Source organism: Anomaloglossus baeobatrachus, chromosome 6 (genome assembly GCF_048569485.1).
Source record: "Anomaloglossus baeobatrachus isolate aAnoBae1 chromosome 6, aAnoBae1.hap1, whole genome shotgun sequence".
In the NCBI taxonomy this organism is placed as follows: domain Eukaryota; kingdom Metazoa; phylum Chordata; class Amphibia; order Anura; family Aromobatidae; genus Anomaloglossus; species Anomaloglossus baeobatrachus.
Window position 1 is genome coordinate 222,992,517 of NC_134358.1, and position 25,445 is coordinate 223,017,961.

Genomic DNA, 25,445 nt, shown 5'->3' on the forward strand with positions numbered 1-25,445 from the left:
CCAGCCAGAAGATTCCAGGAAAAATCCAGCACTCGTGTTCACGATATAAAACTTGACTTTTATTCACATTCTGATAAAAAAGCGATGTGAATCACATCCTGAATATAAAAATCCCCATAGGAGATGAGATGAGAAACAATGATGGAACGCGTTTCGAGCTAACAAGCTCTTATTCCCAATCCATGTGGATTTAAAAAGCAAAAAAGGGGGAGGAAAAAGGTAAAACGGATATGACATCATGGAGAGAAAAAAGTCAGACAGATTTATAATGATGGGGTATATTTGCCAGGATGGGGTACATTTACCAGAATGGATGACATTTACCAGGCAGGATGGGGAATATGCCGAGATGAGGTACATTTACCAGGATGGGGCCATGATGGGGACAAATATACCAGAAAGTAGGAAATATATGTAAGGATGGGAGACATGTTTACCAGGAAGTGGCCCAGGAAGGGGGACATAACTACACAATGAAAGGGGAGGAGAGCAACTCACACGTTTTTATGGGATTTCAAGATGTTCAGACTTTGAAATGTAGATGTGGATTACAGGGTGAAATCTGATTGCATTCCTTGCTAAAAATCTGTCTAATATGCTGCAATTTTTTCCAGAAAGATCAATCCAACTCCTGTGTCTGGAAAGGGCAGTGGGAGAGGCTCAGCTTCAATGTGGGGTGAGCATTCATGAGTGTGATGCCCCCTGCTGAAGAGAAGACTGCAAAGGTATGGTTAAAATCAATTATTTACATAATAGGATTGGTTGGCACTTTGGAAAAAAAAATGGGTTTAGGACTACAGTTTGGGCACTTGGCCTGCGAAAGGTTCGCCATGACTGCTGTAGAGTGTAAGCTCTTAGGGGTACTTTGTACGCTGCGACATCGCTAGCCGATGATAGCAATGCCGAGTGCGATAGTACCCGCCCCCGTCGCACATGCGATATCTTGTGATAGCTGCCGTAGCGAACATTATCGCTACGGCAGCTTCACACGCACATACCTGCCCTGCGACGTCGCTCTGGCCGGCGACCCGCCTCCTTCCTAAGGGGGCGGGTCGTGCGGCGTCACAGCGACGTCACACGGCAGGCGGCCAATATAAGCGGAGGGGTGGAGATGAGCGGACATAAACATCCTGCCCACCTCCTTCCTTCCGCATAGCCGGTGGAGGCAGGTAACGTGATGTTCCTCGCTCCTGCAGCTTCACACACAGCGATGTGTGTGAAGGAACGAGGAACAACATCGTATCTCCTATTGGTGCGACATTATGAAAATGACAGACGCTACACAGATCACCGACTTACAACGCTTTTGCGATCGTTTATCGGTGCATCTAGGCTTTACACGTTGCGACGTCGTTACTGGCGCCGGATGTGCGTCACTTTCGATTTGACCCGACGATATCGCAGTAGCGATGTCACAACGTGCAAAGTACCCCTTATGGTCAGGTCAGCAGTGTCCTCTCTGTCCTGTAGAGTTTAAGCTCTTATGATCAGCAGTGTCCTCTCTATACTGTAGAGTGTAAGCTCTTATGGTCAGCAGTGTCCTCTCTATACTGTAGAGCAGGGGTCTCAGGGTCTCAAACACGCAGCCCGCAGATTGCATGCGGCCCCTGAGGCTGCTTCTTGCTGCCCGCAGACCCCCAGACGATCGCAGCTCTGCAGGGGGCCGGCGCGGCTTTACTACAGTTGATTCATTTGCGGTGCCGCTGCGCAGCGGAGCTGTCCGTACTATACCAATGGTTCCTGCCCGCCAATCAAATGCAAGGAAGTGACGTCGCTGTATGATTTCACCTCTTTGCATCTGATTCGCCGACGCAGCCATTGCTATAGTGCACAGATCTCCTCTGCGCGGCACCGAAAATGATTCAACTGTTGTAAAGTTGTGCCGGCGCCGACCCCCTGCAGAACTGCGATAGTCACTGGGTCTGCTGGCTGCAACAAGAAAGTAAGCAAGTCTCCTCCGCAGAAGACCGCAGCTGCTCATGCTCAAGTTCAGTACGCTGTGTTCTCCTCGCTGTGTTCTCCCTAGGGAGGACACATGCGACTTCGCAGCAAAGAACTGACATGCTGCGGCCTCTGAAAGCCGCACCGCAGGTCGGTGTTTGCTGCGAGCAGTACATGCACAGTGACATGGGATTTCTAGGAATCCTGTCCACTCTGCATGTACTGCACATCGCAGCGTTTTGGACGCAGCTGAAACAGGCTGCATCCAAAACGCTGCAAATACTGATCGTGGGCATGGAGCCTAATAAGAGGGAACGGAGAAAAGGTGAGATTTTTTTTGTGTATATTACTAAAGGTTGAGCCCAAAACCACACATTGGGCACAATGCTACTGTGCACAAGGATGAGCACAATGCTACAGGATAGGCACAATACTACTGTGCACAATACTACACGGATGAGCACAATACTACTTGGCACAATACTGCAAGGATGGACACAATACTACAAGGATAAGCACAATACTACTGGGCACAAGGATGAGCACAATACAACAGGATGGGGACAATGCTACTGGGCACAAGGATGAGCACAATGCTACAGGATAGGCACAATACTACTGGGCACAAGGATGAGCACAATGCTACAGGATAGGCACAATACTACAAGGATGGGCACAATACTACATGGCACAAGGATGGGCACAATACTACAGGGCACAAGGATGAGCAGAGTACTACAAGGATGGGCACAAAACTACAGGGCACAAGGACGGGCACAATACTACAAGGATGGGTACAATACTACTGTACTATTGAGAACAATACTACAGGATGAGGGACATTACTACAGGGCACACGGATGGGGGACATTACTGCAGCACGGCGACATTACTACAAGATGTTGGCTAAGATTACTACATGATGCTGTTAATTGTAAAACAAAATTACAAGAAGGTGATAAAATGTAAAAAACAAAATCAAAGCATGAATTTTTTTTGCCATTAACCCCTTAAGGACGAAGCCAGTTTTGTACTTAATGACCAGGCCATTTTTTGCAATTCTGACCAGTGTCACTTTATGAGGTCATAACTCTGGAACGCTTCAACGGATCCCGGTGATTCTGACATTGTTTTTTCGTGACATATTGTACTTCATGATAGTTATAAATTTAGAACGATATTTTTTGCTTTTATTTGTGAAAAAATCGGAAATTTGATGAAAATTTTGAAAATTTTGCAATTTTCAAACTTTTAATTTTTATGCCCTTAACCCAGAGAGTTATGTCACACAAAACAGTTAATAAATAACATTTCCCACATGTCTACTTTACATTAGCGCAATTTCTGAAACAAAATGTTTTGGGGTTAGGAAGTTAGAAGGGGTCAAAGTTCATCAGCAATTTCCCATTTTTTCAACAAAATTCACAAAACCATTTTTTTAGGGACCACATCACATTTGAAGTGACTTTGAGAGGCCTAAGTGACAGAAAATACCTAAAAGTGACACCATTCTCAAAACAGCACGCCTCAAAGTACTCAAAACCACATCCAAGAAGTTTATTAACCCTTCAGGTGCTTCACAGGAACTAAAGCAAAGTGGAATGAAAAAAAGCAAAAAATAAAATTTTACCTAAAATGTTGCTCTACCCCAAATTTGTTCACTTTTAGAAGAAATAACACAACAAAATGAACCCCAAAACTTGTTACCCACTTTCTTATGAACGCGCCGATACCCCACATGTGGTCAGAAACCTTTGTTTGGACAAATGGGAGGGCTCGGAACAGAAGGAGCAATATTTGAATTTTGGAAAGCAAATTTGGCTGAAATAGATTGCGGGCACCATGTTGCATTTACATGTCCGCCAAGGTACCTAAACAGCAGAAACCCCTTACAAGTGACACCATTTTGGAAACTAGACCCCTTAAGGCTTCTATCTAGGGGTATAGTGAGCATTTTGGATCCACAGGTACTTCACAGATTTTGATAACGTTACGTTGTCACATTGAAAATTTTCATTTTTTTCTCAAAAATGTTGCTTTAGCATCAATTTTTTCACTTTTTCAAGAGGTAATTCCAAAAATGTGACCCCAATGTTTGTTACCCACTTTTTTATGAGCGCGGTGATACCTCACTTGTGGTCTGAAACCTTTGTTTGGAGAAATGGGAGGGCTTGGAACGGAAGGAGCAATATTTGAATTTTGGAAAGGAAATTTGGCTGAAAAAGATTGCGGGCACCATGTCGCATTTGGAGGACCCCTAAGGTACGTAAACAGCAAAAAAACACCACAAGTGACCCCATATTGGAAACTAGGCCCCTCAAGGAATTTATCTTGATGTTTGGTGAGTACCCTGAACCCCCAGGTGCTTTACAGAAGTTTATAACGTTGAGCCATGAAAATAAAAAAATAAAATTTTACCACAAAATTGTTACTTCAACCAGGTAGCTTTTTTTTTCACAAGGGTAACAGGAAAAAAATCACCATGAAATTTATTGCGCAATTTCTCCTGAGTTTGTTGATATCTTGTATGTGGTGGAAATCAACTGTTTGGGCACACTACAGGGCTCAGAAGAGAAGGAGTGCAATTTGACTGCAAAATTGGCTGGAATCAATAGCGGACGCCATGTTGCATTAGGAGAACCCCTGAGGTGCCTAAGCAGTGGAGGTCCCCCACAAGTGACCCCATTCTGGAAATAAGACCCCTCAAGGCTTTAATCTAGGTGTATATTGAGCATTTTGAATCCACGAATACTTCACAGAATTTGATAAGCTTAGGTTGCCATATTGAAATTTTCATTTTTTTCACAAAAATGTTGATTTAGCGACACATTTTTCACTTTTTCAAGAGGCAACAACAAAACGTGTACCCCACAGGTTGTTATCTAATTTCTTGTGAGCGCAGGGATACCACACATGTGGCCAAAAACCTTTGTTTGGATAAATGGGAGGGCTTGGAATGGAAGGAGCACCATTTGAATTTTGGAAAAGTTGAAGTAAATTGCGCGCACCATGTCACATTAGCAGGGCCCCTTGGGCACCTATACATCAGAAACCCCCCACAAGTGACCTCATTTTGGAAACTGGACCCCTCAAGGATTTTATTCAGGAGTATAGTAAACATTTTGAATCCACAGGTACTTCACAAAACTGTTGCTGTATCAAAAAATTTCTCACTGTTAAGGGGGCTTTACACGCTGCGACATCGCTAATGCGGAGTCGTTAGGGTCACGGAATTGGTGACGCACATCCGGCCGCATTAGCGATGTTGCTGCGTGTGACACCGATGAGCGATTTTGCATCGTTGCAAAAACGTGCAAAATCGCTCATCGGTGACATGGGGGTCCATTCTCGATTATCGTTACTGCAGCAGTAACGATGTAGTTCGTCGCTCCTGCGGCAGCACACATCGCTATGTGTGACGCCGCAGGAACGAGGAAGCTCCCCTTACCTGCCTTTCATGTGACACTAAAGGATGCCTAGCCTTGTATTTAGCCCAAAAAAAAAAAAAAAGAATTAAAATAAATGACGTGGGGTCCCCCCTATTTTTGATAGCCAGCTAGGGTAAAGCAGACAGCTGTAGCCTGCAAACCACAGCTGACAGCTTCATCTTGTCTGGTGATCAATTTGGAGGGCTCCCCAAGCTGTTTTTTTTTTTTAATTATTTATAAATAAATAATTAAAAAAAACAAACAAACGTGGGGTCCCCCCAAATTAGATCACCAGCCAAGGTGAAGCTGACAGCTGGGGTCTGGTATTCTCAGGATGGGAAGAGCCACGGTTATTGGACTCTTCCCAGCCTAAAAATAGCAGGCCGCAGCCGCCCCAGAAGTGGCGCATCCATTAGATGCGCCAATTCTGGCGCTTCGCCCCAGCTCATCCCGCGCCCTGGTGCGTTGGCTAACGGGGTAATGAATGGGGTTGATACCAGGTGTGTAATGTCACCTGGCATCAAGCCCAGCAATTAGTTATGTCACGGCGTCTATCAGATACCCGACATAACTAATTGACAGTAATAAAAAAAAAATTGACAACAAAAAAAAATTTATTTGAAAAAACACTCCCCAAAACATTCCCTGATTGACCAATTTATTGAAAAGAAAAAAAAAAATCCACAATAATCCATTTGGATGTCCCACGTCGCCTCTGGACCTTCTAGAATATGGGGGACACGTTCAGGGAACGTATCCCCCATTTTCTAGGAGGGCAGACCCTCCATTTGAGGAGAGTGGGTGCAAAGAATCTGCACCCACCCTCCCTGGGTCACAGCTGCAGACTCCGTGCAGCAGCACAGCTCTCTGAACACAGGAAGCTGACAGCTGCGCTCTGCACATGTGACCGGAGTCTGCACAGAAGGAGCCGGAGGAGGGGGCCGCGGGGGATCAGAGCTGCGACAGGTATGTATGACACCGGGGGACACCGGGGAACACCAGGGGGGGGATAGGGGGGGACCCGGCAGGGCCTAGGGAGCAGGTTTCTGTCGTATGTGTTATGGCACATACGACAGAAACCATAGGAACACTGTAAATGCGGCCGGCGCGCTGCTGTGATCGCCGGTGCGCGCGGCCATCTTGGATTTTCGGGAGGGGGTTGGGGGTCGGGGGGGGCACTTTGGGGACACCGGGGGACCGGAGGGAACCGGGAAAAAGATTTATCTCCCATCTGGCATGTTTGATCATGCCAGATGGGAGATAAATGATTTTTTACCGGCGCGGTCATTTACTATAACTTGATGATCGGTATACGGTGTATACCGGTCATCAGGTGAGCGGGGACCGGAAAAACCGGCCCGAATCATGATCTCCAGGGTCTCAGCTACCCCCGGCAGCTGAGACCCCGGAAATTTTCTGACTCTGGGGGGCGCTAGACCCTTTTTTCCGACCGCCGTTAAAAAGCGGCGGATCGGAAAAAGTACCCTTATTTACCGCCGTTAAAAGGCGTATCGGCGGTCGTAAAGGGGTTAAAAATGCTTTTTTTATGTATAAACTTAATTAATTGGGCTATAGTTAGTAGTAGGTACCGCAGGGATCTATGCTAGGACCAATTCTTTTTAATCTCTTTATGAATGACCTTGTGGATGGGATTGATAGTAAAGTGTCAGTCTTTGCTGATGACACCAAACTATGTAAGATATTAAACATGGACCTTGATAGTTCAATATAACAAAATAATCTGGATAAGATATCTGAATGGGCAGGCACTTGGCAAACAAGAAAAAAAGATGGATATTTTTGTCCACATATGCTTTGAAAATTGTTTTTAATGGACAACATTAAAGCTATTATAAATGAAGAAATACACTGGCGCTCACAGGTAGATTCACACACAGGTTTATTACACTATAAAGATAGTGGTAATAATAATATCCCTGCTACCTTTATCCATTCCCCAACAAGTTGCGCAAATTCCAATCATCACTGAGTTCCATAATAACGCAAACAAATTTTAAAAAATAATTTATAAATATTGGCACATTTTATGTCAAGACAAGCTAATAGGGGATTTGTATCTCCAACCCCCAGATTTATTCATCGTAGGGCCCCTACTCTTGGTACACTAGTAGCCCCAACAATTAATAAGAATATGGATTTTTTTTATGTGTATATTTATCCTCCTCTCTCCACAATCACCGAAACAACCCCTTTCTTATATATGTATATATATTTATTCATCGTATGGGACGAAATAAATAATATATTCCCTCATTTATTAATTACTTTTTACTGAATTTGTTTTTCATCTGTTTATGTTTTTATTATCCCCTTTCTAGTGAGGTTTGCTACCTTTCTTGCTTACCCTTTTTTCATTCATTTTTAAACAATTTTTCTAAATATTTTTTTCTCTCTTTTCCTTTTTTATTTTTATCATTACTTTTGACTTTTGGTATTTGATTCTTATTTTACACTTATATTTTTAAACGTACAGAAATAAAATTGTGTTTTAATTTAAATATAAATTTGTCCGTCTATATTAAATATGTATATATATTTTTTATAGACATATTTTTTTCCTACAGAGAAGGTCTATGGGGCACAGTAATATGGTGGATAGTAATATGTGGGCACAGTAATTTGGTGCACAGTAATCTGGTGAACAGTAATATGGGGGCACAGTAATAAGGTGCACAGTATATGGGGCACAGTAATATAGTACATAGTAATATGGGGGCACTGTAATATGTGGGCACAGTATATGGGGGCCCAGTAATATGGTGCACAGTAATATGGTGCATAGTATATGGGGGGCACAATAATATGGTGCATAGTAAATGGAGCACAGTAATATGGTGCACAGTAATATGATGGCAGAGTATATGAGGCACATTATACAGTGGAGCACTATGCCAGCTGTCCTCGTGACACTTTCCACAGTTCAGGATCACCTTGCAGTCACCAACAAAATGGCTCCGCACTGTGATCCTAAACTTCTACCTTTCCTTTTGTAAATCTCACTTTCCTTTTGCAAATACCTAAAAGGGGAGAGGAAGCGTCACATGAGAGCAGATTTCACCCACTTTTACTGGAGTTGTATTCCAGTCTAGTTGTACACTAGGTTTTCAGCAGCTGTTCCCCCTAGTGTTTAAAACTGCAAAATATCAAAACTATTAAAATTATTTTTTATATTTTGCTCAATTAAAAACAAATATTTAAACAAAATATTAAAACATTAATACTTTAGATGTTTTGAGTTATTGATTTTTTTTATGGCACTTTTCCTTTAAGTTTCTAATGATCTACTAACACCTAAATCTAATGGTCACTAGAGATGAGCAAACCTTTCAAAGTTCGGTTCTCCAAGCCTTGCCGAACAAACCCTATGTTTGCCGAACTGAACACTGAACCTTTTCAAACCCCATTGGATTCAATGGGAGGCAAAACCTAAGGCAGAGAAAACACTTTTACGGAGGTCGAAAAGCTTCCGAACCAGCAAAAATACGTTTTCCAGTGCAGCCCCACTGTTTTGGCATAGCCATTAGCATCCTAGACTATTGACATAAGAAATATTGAGTTGGATGGGATACAGGTGTAGGGCTGGTACTCCCATACCTCTGCCAGTACGGACCAGACAACTTGGAGACTCTTCTTGTAGTCTTGATATTTAAAAACATTTCAGGCAGACAGCAGGATGTTGGCATCAATTGCTACCCCACCACCACCCATTTCCCCATAGTATCTTTGCACAGCAGTGAGAAATGGTCCATGCAACACACAGCATGTGGTCTGGCATTTCCTTTGTAAAAATCAAGAGGTGGATGAGTGACAGGATTAGGCCTCTTGCTCTCACACCCCAGCCAGTACAGACAAGACAACTTGGAGACCCATCTTGGAGTCACATATATTTACATAGGTTGAAAAAAGACCTAGGTTCATCTAGTGTAATCTTTCTCCACTAATTATATATTTTGTCACTAAATCATTTATAACCGACAATGTTGTGTGTACTGAGGAAATCAACCCTTTTTAAAAGATGTTATAGTGTCAGCCATTAGTACTTCCTGTGGTAGGACATGCCACAATCTTTCTACTCTAACGCTAAAGAACCCTTTCCTATTTAGCTGCTGGAATCACTTTTTTCCACTGGCAGTGTATGCCCCCTGGTCCTTAGTATTGTCTTTGGAAGGAATAAGTCATGTGCCAGTCCTTTGTATTTCCCACATATGTATTTATGCATACAAATGAGATCTCTCAGATTTCATTTTTTCTAAGCTAAACAAATCCAACTTTTTCAACCTCTCATCATATGGGAGGCCTTCCATTCCTTGTAATAATCTAGTTGCCTGCCTTTGAACTGACTATGGTCTTAATATCCTTTTTAAAATGTGCCCAAAAGTAGATCCCATAATCAAGATGTGGCTTTACAAGAGACTTCTAGAGGGGTAAAAATAGGGATCACAGGATCTAATTTCTCCTTTTATACACCCTAAAATATTGTTTGCTTTTGCAGCTGCTGCTGCTCAGCTTAATTGTAATAAGAATACCCAAGTCCTTCTCCTGTTCTGCAGTCCCACGTTTACTTCCATTTAATGTATAAGCAGCAATAGGATTTCTTCCAACCTAGGGCATTACTTTACATTTATCAACATTAAATCTCATTTGCCAAGTAAGGAGAGAGACTGTTAACAGATTACCAGTCCAAAAGGCATGAGGGTGCGGTGCATAGGAATCTTGGACTGGCTACCAGGAAATGCAGAACAGAACAAAAGAAAAAATCCAGCAACCGTAAATAATTACTTAAATTTAAAACATAGCTTTAATGTTAAAATAAAATAATATTTACAACGCATAAAAAAAAAGTTAAACACTTTAAAGATGATAAACTTACCTGATATATATTATAGTTGCACCCCATGAACTCTGTTCTGCTTTGTCCTGAGATTAAAATACACTGGGGGGGTAGCAATGAGAGTCTGGGGTATGATTGCTGAAGAGTAAAATGCAAACATATAGTGGGTATGGAAAGTATTCAGACCCTTTTACATTTTTCACTCTTTGTTTCATTGCAGCCATTTGGTAAATTAAAAAAAGTTCATTTTTTTTCTCATTAATTTATACTCTGCACTCCCATCTTGACAGAAAAAAAACAAATGTAGAAATTTTTGCAAACTTTTCAAACAAAAAAACTAAAATATCACATGGCCATAAGTATTCAGACCCTTTGCTCATTGTTGAGTAGAAGCACCCTTTTGAGCTAGTACAGCCATGAGTCTTCTTGGGAATGATGCAACAAGTTTTTCACACCTGGATTTGGGGATCCTCTGCCATTCCTCCTTGCAGATCCTCTCCATTTCCGTCAGGTTTGATGGTAAACATTATTGGACAGCCATTTTCAGGTCTCTCCAGAGATGCTCAATTAAGGTGGCTTTACACACTGCAACATCGCAAACGACATCGCTGTAACGTCACCGGTTTTGTGACGTTATAGCGACCTCCCCAGCAACATTGCAGTGTGTGAAACACATCAGCGACCTGGCCCCTGCTGTGAAGTTGTGATCGCTACAAATCGTTCAGGACCATTCTTTGGTCCTTTGTTTCCCGCTGTGCAGCAAAGTTTTAGTGTGTAAAGGGGACTTTACAGCGACTTCGTTAGCGACTTCCCTTTCAAAAAGCTGCTTTACAACGTCCCCAATGACTAGCTAGGTCGTTCTGCAGGTCTGGATCGCTGTTGCGTCGTTGGCCAGGTTTGCCTGTTTGACAGCTCACCAGAGACTTTGTAGCGATCCTGGCCAGGTTGGGATCGCTGGTGGGATCGCTAGAAGGTTTCAGTGTGTAAAGGGGCCTTCAGGTTTAGGTCAGGGCTCTAGCTGGGCCAGTCAAGAATGGTCAAAGAATTGTTCTGAAGCCACTCCTTTGTTATTTTAGTTGTGTGCTTAGGTTCATTGTCTTGTTGGAAGGTGAACCTTCTGCCAAGTCTGTTCCAGAGCACTCTGGAAGAGGTTTTCTTCCAGGATATCTCTGTACTTGGCTGCATTCATCTTTCCTTCAATTGCAACCAGTTGTCCTGTCCCTGCAGCTGAAAAACACCCCCATATCATGATGCTGCCACCACCATGTTTCGCTGTTGGGATTGTATTGGGCAGGTAATGAGCAGTGCCTGGTTTTCTCCACACATAATTCTAAGCAGCATCACCAAAAAGTTCTACCTTTGTCTCATCAGACCAGAGAATTTTAATTCTCAGTCTGGGAGTCCTTCATGTGTTTTTTTTGCAAACTCTATGCAGGCTTTCAGAATTCTTGCACTGAGGAGAGGCTTCCGTCTAGCCACTCTGCCATAGAGGCCCGACTGGTGGAGGGCTGCAGTGATAGATGACTTTGTGGAACTGTCTCCCATCTCCCTACTGCATCTCTGGAGCTCAGCTACAGTGATCTTGGGGTTCTTCTTTACCTTTCTCACCAAGGCTCTTCTCCCACGATTGCTCAGATTGGCTGGACGGCCAGGTCTAGGAAGAGTTCTGATGGTCCCAAACTTCTTCAATTTAAGGATTATAGAGGCCACTGTGCTCTTAGGAACCTTGAGTACTGCAGAAATTATTTTGTAGCCTTGGCCAGATCGGTGCCTTGCCACAAGTTTGTCTCGGAGCTCCTTGGGCAGTTCCTTTGACCTCAGGATTTTCATTTGGACTGACATGCGCTGTGAGGTCTTATATAGATAGGACTTGATTTGGAAATGTACACACCTATCAGTTCAATTAAACACAGCTGGACCCCAATGAAGGAGTAGAACCATCTCAAGGAGGATCACAAGGAAATGGACAGCATTTGACTTAAATATGAGTGACTGAGCAAAAAGTCTGATTACTCATGACCATGTGATATTTCAATTTTTCTTGTTTAATAAGTTTGCAAAAATTTCTACATTTGTTTTTTTTTCTGTCAAGTTGGGGTGCAGAGTGTATATTAATGAGAAACAAAAAGGAACTTTTTTGAATTTACCAAATGGTTGCCATGAAACTAAATTTAAAGGGGTCTGAATACTTTCCATACCCACTGTAACTCAGATTTACGGGCATAAAATTTCAAAGTTTAAAATTGCAAATTTGCCAAATTTCCGTTATTTTCACAAACAAAAAATATCATCCACATTTTACCATTATCATGAAGTACAATATGTCACAACAAACAATGTCAGAATCACTGGGATCCGTTGAAGCATTCCAGAGTTATAACACTTCATGGCTGATTCAACCAGTTAAATACCACTGTTAATCACGGACAGTAGCATTTAACACACGCTTACAGGAAGCATGTCACTGATCCCGCCCATAGGTGTCCCTGACACATGTTCGCGGGGTGCTAATGGGTTGTCATACCAGCTGGGGGTCAGCTAATGACCCCCATACCTGTCATCACGATCCTTCTGTGAATGCCAGTTACAAACTAGCATTCATAGATTATGATTTTTGCTATACAGAGCAGTGCTGATCAATTTATCTGTATAGCACAGGCGATCGGAAGACCGCAGTTAAACAGTAATAAAAAGACAAAAATGTTTAAAAAACAGGAAAGTTAACATCACCTCCCTTCTGCCCCATTAAAAATAAAATAAAAAAAAACATTTAATATCGCTGCTTTCAGAAATGTATCGTAATCTATCAAAATATATAAAATTAATCTGATCAGTAAACAGCATTAACATGGAAAAAAAAATAAAAGCTAGAATTTTTTATTCTCCACAACATACCAATAAAGTGATCAAAATGTTATATCAATCCCAATTGTTATCGGTAAAAACTTCAGCTCAGGGTGCAAAAAAAAAAAAAAGCTCTCAGAGAGGCCCAGATCCTGAAAAGTAAGAATGTTATGGGTCTCCTAAAATGGTGACAAAACCCAATTTTTTTTTTTATTTTAATGGTAGAAAAAAATAACAAAAAACCCACAATATATATATGGTTAGTATCTATGTATTTTTACTGACCTAGGAAATCATTGTCAGATCAATTTTACCATACAGTGGCACCTCTAGTGAAAATTACTGTTATGGTAAAGAGTTAAGCAAGTTGAATATAAAATGATCTTTATAAAGGCTTAACGTTAAAAATGACACATTTCCTTTGTACTGTAAGGCAAAAAAATACATTTTTTCATCTTTTAAATTTTTAACATCTTCACTCCCGGGTGATTTTCTGTCTTCATTTTTTCCTCCCTTTCTTCCAAGAGCCACAACTTTGTCTTCGCAAATGATGCCACAGTCTGGATTTAGCAGGAACGTTCCCTGTCTGATTTTTTTTAGACAGAACCCTCCTGTTTGAATTTGAGAAAGAACATGTGCAGTGAGTCTGACTGAAACAGCAGATGCATCTGCCAAGAAATCTCCTGCCTTCAGAAAAGTTGTGAGGCTTGCTAGTAGTTAGTCTCTTGGACACTTGTTCCTAATCTGGGAGTCATGTTGGTTGAACCACATGCTAAGAGACCTTGCTGTGAATGTGGCCGCTATATTGGGCTTTAAGGCTGCCTCCACATATTGCTAGACTTATTAACGAAAGTTATCCGCTTTTCGAACGGGTCCTTTAAGAGGCCTGAATCAAAAGGAGAGCACAGTCTTATAGGGCACTTTAGAATCCGCAATGTCTATTTTTGTTACCTTATCCTAGACTGTCTCAAAAAAATATTTCCTTGGGATAATGTGTTATCTGGCTTTTTCCACTGTTTTTGAGAACAGAGGCTAAGTTTTTGTGAATGGGAAGCTTTTGTGTTTGTTTCCAAACCTCCAATCTGAACAATACATCCTGCGCAGACTTTGGTTATGTCACATCTCATTTTTGCCCTGACTTCCTTCACCAGTTTATCTCCATCTTCAATGGGAAAGCATGGCTGACATCTTCAATCATCAGAGGAGGATGATAATGAAAAATCCAATGGCGATTAGCTTAGGGATTGCCATGATTACACAGGCCCTTAGTTATTTTGAATATTCTGCCTAGTAACGCGGGTGGGTGGCTTGTGCCAATCAGCTCACTGCGCGGGTGTTTATGAATATTTTATTATTGGTGTTGTTTTGTGCGGTAAGCAAGTTCTCTATATAAAGTGGGGTTTTAGTCAGCTGTGTCATTCACAGCTGACAGACAAGAAAGAAATTGCCATGGAGTCGCTTCTACAGCAGCTGATCCAGAGGGCCGGCGAAGAAGATGGAGTTCAGTGGATGCGAGCCTGTCTTGGCGGAGGCTCCGCTGAATTATCGGATGGTCGTGTGATGGGAGAAGTAGCGGAGACCCAGGCTTCGGTTCCAGTGGTGGATGAAGGTGCCGTCACGATTGGGAGGTCGAGGAAGAGGAGAGAAGCATACTCACCGCCGGTGTCGGAAGGGAGGTCCAGGAACGTGAAGGCTGGAGGGAAGACTTCAGGCGTCCGGAGGAGGTCGGCGGCAGCATCGCGTAGCGAGGATGGAGGAAGAAGAGGAAGCGGAAGCGCGATAGCGGCGCCATCAGTCTCACGTGATCTTGTGACGTCAGCGTGAGACGTTCGGAGGTCGCGTCATCGGGATGCGACTGCTGAGCTGGAGGTTACGCGACACGCTGCCAAGATCGCCGGTAAAGAGGTTGTTTCAGGCGGTATCATGCCGCTGCTGCAAAAAGAGTTACGTTGCAGCGGCGGTGCTACAGGCCTGGACCTCCGAAGATTCAGGGAGTGAAAGCGGCAAGGTCTGCGGAGTCCCAAGGCCTGTCGCTACAGTCCCCTCGGTCGCCATCTCCCAGCCTTTGGATCCAAGCAGCAGGAGGGATGATCGTGTCTGCAGGACTGGTGAGCTTTCCTATTCCCCTTCCCCTTTGACTAATCTAGGTGTAGGCAGTGTGAATAGTGTGAGGGATTTAATTTACAGTGTTTGCGCAGAGTTTATGCAGACTGGTTCTAGAAAGTTACCCCCCAGCCAGTGCCGCAATCTGAACCACAGGAGTTTAGTGTTTGGGGCATCCCTCAAACTTGCTATAAAGAGGCTCTAACATGCCAGTCTTCTCCTTTGGGGTTCCATTTGAGTGGAGCTGTGAAGGAGAAGATTTGGAAAAGGGAATATGTTGATGTGTTTTCTCTTCTTCCAACCGGTAGAGTGTCGACACAGATTGTGGGGTCTGAGGCCAGAGGTGAAGTGGACGGAGATAAGAGGAAAATTTTCAAGTCCTTTCACAATTGGCTGCAGGCGTTTGCAATCTATGCTTCAGTTTTAGGTGAGAGATTTCCTGGAGATTGCAGTGGGCTTTTTCAGCATATTGATGCTATATTAGAGGCCTACCGTAATTTCGGGGGAATTGCCTGGCTTGCATATGATGAGTCATTTAGACAGCAGATGGCTGTACATTCTAGTATGAAATGGGGGGAGAAGGATGTAGGATTGTGGTTGAATCTCATGTTACCACAAAGGAATATTGTTGCAAAGCAAGCTCCTAATCTGCAAATGAAGAGGTTCAGGCATGAATGTTCTACCTGTTGCGGTGCACATCCCATGGTTAAATGCTTTAAGCGACATGTGCCAGCAGGTCAGCAGTCGAACAACCCTCGGGAGCTTTTTCTCAAAGGCACAGACTTCGGTGAAGTTGGGAAAAATGTTTCCGTGATTAAAATGGTTCCCAGACAAGCTGAAAGCCAGCATAATAACTAACGGCTTTGAACATGGGTTTTTTGTGTCTTCATTTGCTGGCCAGGGGTGTGTTTTAGTACGAAATTTACCTTCCGTTAGGCTGCATATTCGTTTTGTTTCCCAGCACATTCGGAAAGTGTTGCTTTTAGACAGATTGGTAGGTCCGTTTTCTGGCTTTCCTTTTGTTAATTTTCAAATTTCCCCCTTAGGGATAGTTCCAAAAAAGGCGGCTGGTAGTCTTAGGGTTATACACCATCTGTCTTTCCCGAAAAGTGGGCCCCTTAATGACGAAGTTGATACCAGTGTGGCATCAGTTCACTGTGTCATTCGACATGGCAGTAGAGCTCCTTAGACAGTTTGGTCAGGAGCTCTGCTGGCAAAGTCGGACTTCAAATCTGCTTTTAGATTACTGCCAGTCCATCTGTCTGGTTTCAACTCGTTAGGTTTTAACTTTAACGGGGAATTTTATTTTGATAGATGTTTGCCAATGGGGTTTGCGTTTCTCATGTTTTTATTTTGAATGCTTTTCCTCATTTCTTCATTGGGTAGTGCAGGATTCCGTGCCATCTGGCGGGGTTCTGCACTACTTATATGACTTTTTGTTCATTGGCCACAGGGATTCTGATTTGTGCATGGAGTTGTTGCAGAGGTTTTTGATATTCATGTATCATTTTGGGGTCCCTGTGGCTGGCGAAAAAACAGTGTCTCCTTGCCAAAGGTTGGAGTTTTTGGGGATTACAATTGACTCAGGTTCAATGGAGTGCAGCCTTCCAACTGATAAATTGAGTCCGTTGCAGGAACTGATTGGCAGCATTGCTTCTAAAAAGAAAGTCACCCTTCGAGAGTTACAATCTCTGTTGGGATCTTTGAATTTTGCCCTTAGTATTATTCCCATGGGGAGGGTGTTTTGTCGCAGGTTGTACGATAGTACAAAGGGGTTAAGTTCTCCTAGTGCTCATGTTCGGGTATCTGCTGAGATGAGGGAAGACTTATTGGTTTGGAAGAGATTTTTGGGTGAGTTTAACAGGATCAGTTGTTTGCAGGAAGTTTTCCTCGTCAGATGTGCTGGGTCTTAGCATTTGTACAGATGTTACTCATGGGTTTTTAGTCTCATTGGGCAGTGCTTGGTCAGCAGAGGCTTGGCTGGAAAAATGGTTCGCTGTGGGTTTGAATAATAAGAAGGTTGTGTTGGAGTTATTTGCTGATTTTGTAGCGGTTTCCATTTGGAGTGATGTTCTTTGTAATAAAAGGATATGTTCCAGAAGTAAAGGTGTTGTGTTTGGGATTAACACGCTTACGTACAAATGCTTTTGGGCTGCGAAGGTGTTAAAGCAGCTGGTGTTGCAATGTTTGAAGGCTAATATCTGGTTGAAAGCAGTCTGGATTCAAGAACCGGAGGTTGTTTCATCTCTATCTTTTTTACAGCATCTATCTGGATGGCAGGAAAGAACGGAGAGGGGACATGTGGAGGTAGCTTGTCCAGAGCACTGTTTGCAGCTTCTGGGGATTTAATCCCTGGTTATATTAAACATTTGTTAGCGCCGAATACATGGGCGGCTTATGCTGCTGCATGGAACAGGTGGAGACAGTTTTGTGCAGCTACAGGGTTTGTCATGGGAGCGATTTATCTATTGTTTGGTGGTATATCAATTTTGAATTGTCGGGCGGTATCAGTCATTCAGCTCTGCATAAAGCTTTGTCTGGTATTAACTTTTTTCTTAAATTAAGGGGTTTTGACTCACTTTTTTCGTTTTTTCCCATTCGGCAGCTGTTAAAGGGTCTTAAGAGAGGGTTGACTCAAGTGGATGTTAGACGCCCTATTTCGGTGGAGTTGCTGGAGGAGTTATGGGTAGCATAGGGTTTTGTTCGTGCGAATAGTTTTGAGACATTACTGTTTAAAGCGGCTTTTGTGCTCACCTTTTTTGCAGCTCTACGGATTTCCGAGTTGGTATCTCATAGTAAGAAGGTTGTGGGAGGTTTAATGTTTTTAGATCTCATTGTTTTATTTGTTAGCAGTTCCAAGACGGATCAATTTGAGAAGGGTCAATTGATTAAACTTTCTTCTATTGAGGATTCAAGGGTGTGTCAAGTCTCTAACTTTAGGCAGTGGTTGTCTGTTCGTCTTCCTTTTGTGGGTGCATTATTTTTGCATATATCTGGTGAGCCAACGACAAAATTTCAGTTTAATACTATTTTAAAGCGTTGTCTAGCAAGCCTGGATAAGAGTGATTTGAAAATTTCGTCTCTTTCATTCAGAATTGGGGCCGCTACGGTTGCGGCTAGCTAGGATTAAATAGTAGTAGAATTATGAAGTTGGGGAGATGGTCTTCTGGGAGGTACAAGCTGTATGTAAGGCCTAATCTGTTGCTTAACTAGTGATTCTTAATTGCAGAGCCCCCGATCGTTTGGATTGTCGGCCACTCATTTATTTATTGGGCACAGAAGCATGCGGCTATACGGAATTATACTGAAAATCTTTCTTTTACTCATGATCAGGTCAACATTTTTTGGCTTAGCTGCCGCGGTATGAGATGGGAGCACCTGATGGCTGAATTGAGGAAGAGAGCCATGTTCAACCAGTCACCAGATCTACTGATACTTTACCCAAATCGTTACCTCCCAAATGAATTAAGAACCCTAGATTTTATTTCACAAGTAAATAGGGACATTATTTTTGTTAAAAACCTTTTTCCTACAGTGGCGTTAGTATTTTCCTAAATCATCCCTAGACGGGTATGGAATTCCGCTCAGTTTTTCTTCATGGAAAAGATTAGGAAAAGAATTTGATAAAACCTTATTCAATTTATTTCCTTGGGGGAATTTTCATTTAGGCATTTGGACATGAGGGTTTTCAACAAGGTATTTATAGGGTAGATGGAATACATTTATCAAACATCGTGATTGATATTTTTAACCTGGGCCTGCAGAATATGGTGGAAAATTGGCTTTGTGGTTGTGTGGGGGGACACTAATCAGGCATTAGTATCCATATGGGTAAAATCGCCCAGTGGCCCTGGCTGGATTTTGGTACTTATCTTGGTGAATTTGGTAATGTTATTTATATGGTAAAACATTTATTATGGTTTATATGTTTGATTATTTTGTAACCCTTAATAAAACCAATCGGCCATTTTTTCCAATCCACACTCTGTTGTCTGCCTCAGTTTATTTGTATGAGAACCTCAGTTTATTTGTATGAGAATGAATGGATCTTGTGTGATCATGAGAACTCATCTAAATAGAACTCTCCTAGCCCTCCATATTCTACTTCATATTCTGAGCTGGAGTGTAACATGATATTTTTCTTCCCTGACGAGGTGCTGGAACCCTATTCCCCTCTTTAATGTTTTGGGTTTTTTTTTGTTTTATTTAGACCTGAACTTTTCAAAATCTGTCCTAGCATATGTTTAAGTAAATACAGATATTAAGTTATAGCTACTGGATTTTATTTTTTACACTCCCAATCCTGAAGGAAAGTTACTAAAGCAAGTAGCTGTTCTCAATAGGCTCTCTGGCCTGGTTGTCATTAATCATTCTAGAATATTCCTCCAGCTGGGATAATCGTGCAAGTTGTTTTTATACTTGCTCATGAGGTCCTTTCTGGTCCAGCTCAACCCAACCCAGGAAATGTTAGAGAAACCCATAAGTAATCTCTGCACTTCCTGTCTGGGTCATACATAATGAGCTGCAGGGAGTACTATGCATTGCCAGGCCATACTCTCCTTGCTGGATATGGACCTCAGCAAGCACATCTAGGCAACCAGGGGAATCACCACAGCATACAAGGCCATACCTCCTCACCTTACGTGACGTCTGCCACCATTTGGTGGAACTGATGCACCATGTACAGCCGTGCTCCAGAATCCTTCTGCCATCCAGCATCACAGGCTCCAGCCACAGCTTACAGATGCTGTGATTAGCAGCTCCTAAGTAAGATTTCTCGGCAGTGCAAGGCCACTGTAGATTATCCTGAAGCGAAGCGCCACACTTTAACAGTGGAAGTCCCAGAAATTTCGATTCCGCCCCCCTGAACTCCCAAAAAAGGATCAAATGACAAATACAATGAACTGAATAGAACTAACTAGAAACTAAATGGCTAAACTCAATGGAAAACAACAACCTCCTGTGGTGCGACAGTAATGGCCTTAAATACAGAACAAAAGACAGTGATTATAGGTGGTTAGTTAAAATCCTTCATGTCATTGAACCTGTCTCTAGGTTCCAAAGGTAGAAATGTTAAATGACCTCTCTCTGGAACTTTTAGTGTTAAAAGTTGTAAGTTTCTAATCCTTGGGGGCAAATCCTGTTGCGATGGTGCTGGTATAGGGAACTGGGGGGAGGTTTTGGGTCTGGGCTGGTGGGGGAGTAAGCAAAAAAAAAAATGGAGTTATTCAGTTAGGAAAGAGGTAACATTGATGTTTTCCATCCAATTTTCAATTATTTTTCAGAGCGGAATAAGCAGTCTATTATTGTGTTGAGCCAGATTCACACGCTTTTTTCTAATTTGTACTCAGAGAAGTAGAAAAAGTAAAAATATGTATATATGCATACAGCCATGCACACAGTCTGATCTGGAAAAGCAGTCAGAAGACAACATGCATTTTTTTTTAGCTGCCAAAAAAAAGAGGTGGTGGGGGGGACAAAAAAAAAAAAGTGCTTTTTCTGTCACGGCCTTTGAGACCAACCACCACTGCTAGAGAGCAAAGCGCATGGTGCGGATACAAGCTCTTCCATAGAGCTTGTAAGCACTGTTCTGAAGCTGGACAGGATTGGCAGTGCAGTTACCCACATATCTCATCCAGCTTCAGCAATCTGCTTACAAATTAGACAGCAGTAGTGGTTGGTCACCTAAGTAACAAGGGGTAAAACGAGCATTAATATATCTTATATGGCTGCATGTTAAGAGGCAATTGCAAAAGTGCTTGTTTTTCCAGTGCACTGACAGTGTTGATTTATGAGAATGAAGAAAAAAAGTGGATGGAGATATTAAAAAAAGGCCCCGGAACAGAAATGGGGGAAAGGGGAAAAAATAAAGTTATGAACGGTAATATAGATGCTCAATGATTTGCCATGTTAAAATTGTGCTTTTATCAGAACTGCACGCCACATGGAGTTTGTGGGAACCCCTTCAAAATTGTGTTATAATAAAGTCATTAGCAGTTTTAAAATCAGACCTGTTCATTGCACAACATACAAATTAGGGAAAAAAAACCCCAAAACATTTATTGGGTACTTTACAAAATGTATGTAAAGAACATAATAGCTACATTACAGGACATCCTGTAAATAATTTATTTACAAATAGCCATTTATTTCTTACATTATGGTACAATTCGTCCAAAACCACAAAGCACAATCAAGTGTCTTCAATAAAATGTACTTTAGTGAATTGTTCCTGTCCATGCAGATAGGCCAAATTCGTACAAAAACAGAAAAAAAAAAAACCCCTACACAAACACCCCACCCCAAAATAATAGTCATTCAAAACTCACTCATTTTCTGCTCCACAAATACCGTAACGGTTAAATAACATTAATCTTAATTTAAAACTGACCCAAATAAAATACAAAAATATCTTAAGTTGCACTAATTACAATTTCTCAGGTCTCCAGTCTATGTATAGAATTGTAATGTAGGATACATAAGCAGATGGTGTAGACCTACTACACGTGTGCAACACTGTTCACATTGTATTCGTCCATAAGTTCCCACATGTGTAACTTGCTAAGGACATTTGTAAAACCTGACGAGAAACTTAAGCAGCCACAAAACTTGAAGGTAAAAGATTCCACCTGAACATTGGTGTAGCCGCTCTGTACCACAGGAAATCCTCGTCTCCAAAGCTTCAATTAGCAGGCAGAATGAAGAGTGGATATAGAAATACAAATTAACAGTTCAGTGCATGCCAGATTTATAGGGCTTGTTGTCTAAACACACCTATATATATATCTCATTAAGGAATATGGCCATTATGGGGCGTGACCTGCTCAAAACCCCTCTTAGCTAAATAAAAAGCTGCTCACTCAAGCAGACCACGGATTGCATGGTCAGCTATTCATTTCAATGATAGTCATGTAATAAAATGGTCTGCAGAAGCAAATGTATAACCAAGCAGCTTCTTCCCCAGAAAGAACTGCTGATCAGCATAGGTACAACTCAAAGAACTTAGAGGGTTTGAATGCAGACTTATTGACCACCAGAACAAAGCTACAGGGGTTGTCATTAAGAGAATAAATCAGATGACAGTTAAATAGAATTTGTCAGCACCTTTTTGATACCCTAAGAGCAGCATGACTTCAGGCAGAGACCCCAATTTCACTAATCTTTTAGTAGGTTGCATTGTAGTCACTTATCTGCTACAGATCTGCCCAGTTCTCTGAATGCTGTGCTCTGTATAACCCCACTGCTATCTATGCAAACTGTGCATAGGCAGAAAGCTGCCAATCAGTGGTGGGGCAGGGTTATACAGAGCTCTTGAATATGGAGGACTATATGGCAGCAGGTTTACTAGTACTCTAATGAAACCATGATTTAATTAAAAATTCAGCAAGCAGTCCAGTAAGTGCCATTACTGGATTCAAGGTCTATCTTTACATTATACTTCTCAGATTAGGTGACAAAAACCAGGTATTAGATTCCCACTTTCCCCTGTAGAGAACAGCAGCACTTCCGCACCACTAGAAAATAAAAAGCCTTTGGCACATTTCTCATTCACTGACTAGTAAGTATAACCCAGAACAGAAGAGTCAGGCACAAATCTTATGAGGGAATGCACCGTTAGCCTTGTAGGAGCTCCATACTTTAGATCCCATGATTAAAAGCATATTATTTATTTGAAGAGACATAATATAGGAGTTCTGAAGTATGCATGCTATACACGCACACAACCCCCCCCTCAAAACAAAAACACCTAGGCCCACGACACTAAAAATAGGCAAGGGTTCCTATAAGGAACCACACAATGTGTAAACTTCATTTTTCCAAAATTAAATATGAAGACTGATCACACCATAGGACATAGTACACAAAATACTCATTTAAAAAGGTACATCCAGAACTTGACTAGTAACAGAGTGATACAATAGATTTATCAAATTTTCCTCTTAGCAAATAAATAGGCACTTTAAGCCCCAGTTCACAGCAAGCGCTATAGGATATTGTGAGCCAGGGCATCTTGAAGGGATACACCATGTACAAGGTATCTATGTAACGTGAGGTTCTTTGAACTTCTTTGGGCTCGTGAACTTCTTGATTGTGAGGTGGCCTAACTGTTAGAAAAAGAAAAAAAAAAAAATAATGCACACAGCATATGCAAAACAGTTCATATTTATTGTGGAGTTTCTCCACATAGGCTGGGGAGAACGTAAAGTACAGGAAGGCACAGACTGACTTCACCAGACCAAGTATTGAGATATACTGAGGAAGCTAAATTGATTCAAGTTATTCATTTGTGCCTTCAGCAACCCCGAAGCATCATCCCAGTCTTGCAAATTTGCATAGCCTCAAGTATATTCAATCATAACAGCACTTTTTGCACCCAATGCTGCACTGATTATTACATGCCTTTTTAAAGGGAGAGGCAAACACTGCGTCAAGTAAGGGATGCAGACTCAGGTTCCAATCACATTCCGTATCGAAAGTTAATCCATTGTGGCGGGATTGTAAAAAAAAAAAAATCCATCAACTGCACATAAAGTCCTCCAGAGATGGCAATTTCTCCAATTCATAGGCATCAAAGAGATCGCTGATTCCCTCCTCTTCTCCAAGACTTAGCAAATAATCCTCGTGAACTAGAGGAGGCAGCAAGTTCACAAAAGGACTATCGAGATTCAAAGGTATTTGATCTTCTGTTTGCTGTAGTAGGTTGGTCGGAGAGGTCAAGGGAGAAATGGGTTCTACTTTACAGTTTACAGCTTCTATGTTAGGTGAGAGATAGTCTGCAGAAGACAATATACATAAATATGGTTACAAATTTAGATTTCAAAGGAATTATCACCTCCGAAAGCATAATTTACCAGCAGCTAGTGTTAATCTACAGGAAAATAGCATCACAATGTTGTCTGGCCACCCTACTTGAAAATGCAGGTAATCTGGAGGAAAAATTACCTAATTTCCTATCTGGAGTCACTGTTTCAGTCAGAGGTGGTGTGCACAGAGTAGCTCGTCACCACTCACTAGTGTAAGTGGCAATTATAAACACATTGATGAGTCCCACTGTGGAATGCACACCAACGCCGCCTCCTCTGCACAGTGTGCACATTTACTGCTCACTGTCCAGAGAAGGATGCAACATTGGTCTCTGCATGGCCATGAGTGGATTGGCCTGTGTTTAAAATGCCTGCAATATGCCATCTACACATATCCTTAGTTAAAAGCACAGCAAAATGTCGAGGGTCTCCATTTAACTCTGTGGGTCTATTACAGTCTGACACCCCTGCTCCTTAGGTTGTAACTTTCACACATTTGCTTATACCTATCCAGCGTCCAGTATACTGTATATAGTCACGGTGCCCTGTGTGAAACCGTATTTAAAAATCAATCTGTTTAGGTGATATTAATTTAGTCCTACATGAATATGCCACCATATTAACCTTCTAATTGATTGTGATTTTTCACCGATATCTGCCTACCAAATACTTTATATTTTGTGATATTTTTTCATGCTGATCTAGTAGGAGCACTTTGGTGTACTGATTATATACAAACATTCCACCACGTTTTACTAAATCTTATTTGTGTGGTTTTTCTCCTTTCTAATTTTGAATTATATGTTAATAAAACAATGAATTATATCTGGTGTGCATCTTATATGTAGGTTTCATATATTTTAAATGCACAGCTAATAGCTGTCTGATAGGAAAAAGTGGGTCAAATAGGGTCAAAAGAGTGTTACGCAGGGAGTTCACCCGTACCTCATGTCAATATTCAAGGTGTGTATCTCTGATGTTTTTACTGCTCGGGCTACCCCGGAACGCCATCTAATTCTCCGCCCCCTCCCTGGTTGCCTCCTTGCATCCCTCCATGGTTCTTCCCCCTCCCCCCCACCTCTCTTCGCTTCCTTTCTTACTCTCTGGTTCTGGTTGTTTGGAACCCTCGCTTTGAGGATTAAAGAGTAAGATTTCGCCCGTGCCTCCCCGATACTCTGGAATGCTCTGCCACAACACATCAGACTCCCGCCTACCTTGCCAAACTTCAAAAGGAACCTGAAGGCCCACCTCTTCCGACAAGCCTACAACCTGCCGTAACCCTCAGTCTGATACAGCGCCGCACAATCAACTCTACCCTAACCTACTGTATCCTTATCTATCCCTTGTAGACTGTGAGCCCTCACGGGCAGGGACCTCTATCCTCCTGTACCTGTGTGTCTTGTACGGTTTATGATTATTGTACTTGTCCCTATTATGTATACCCCTTTCACATGTAAAGCGCCATGGAATTGA

The 25,445-nt window shown here is 42.0% G+C and overlaps 1 protein-coding gene across 1 annotated transcript in view; it reads right to left on the reverse strand.

Annotated features, from left to right (window-relative positions):
• Positions 1-21,238: 21,238 nt before the first annotated feature.
• Positions 21,239-25,445, reverse strand: part of E2F3 (E2F transcription factor 3) — a 66,502-nt gene continuing 62,295 nt past the window's right edge. Inside the window, exon 7 of the mRNA XM_075314701.1 lies at positions 21,239-23,942. Coding sequence (XP_075170816.1) covers positions 23,686-23,942 — 257 coding nt within the window. The 3' untranslated portion in view covers positions 21,239-23,685. The remainder of the gene's footprint in view (positions 23,943-25,445) is intronic.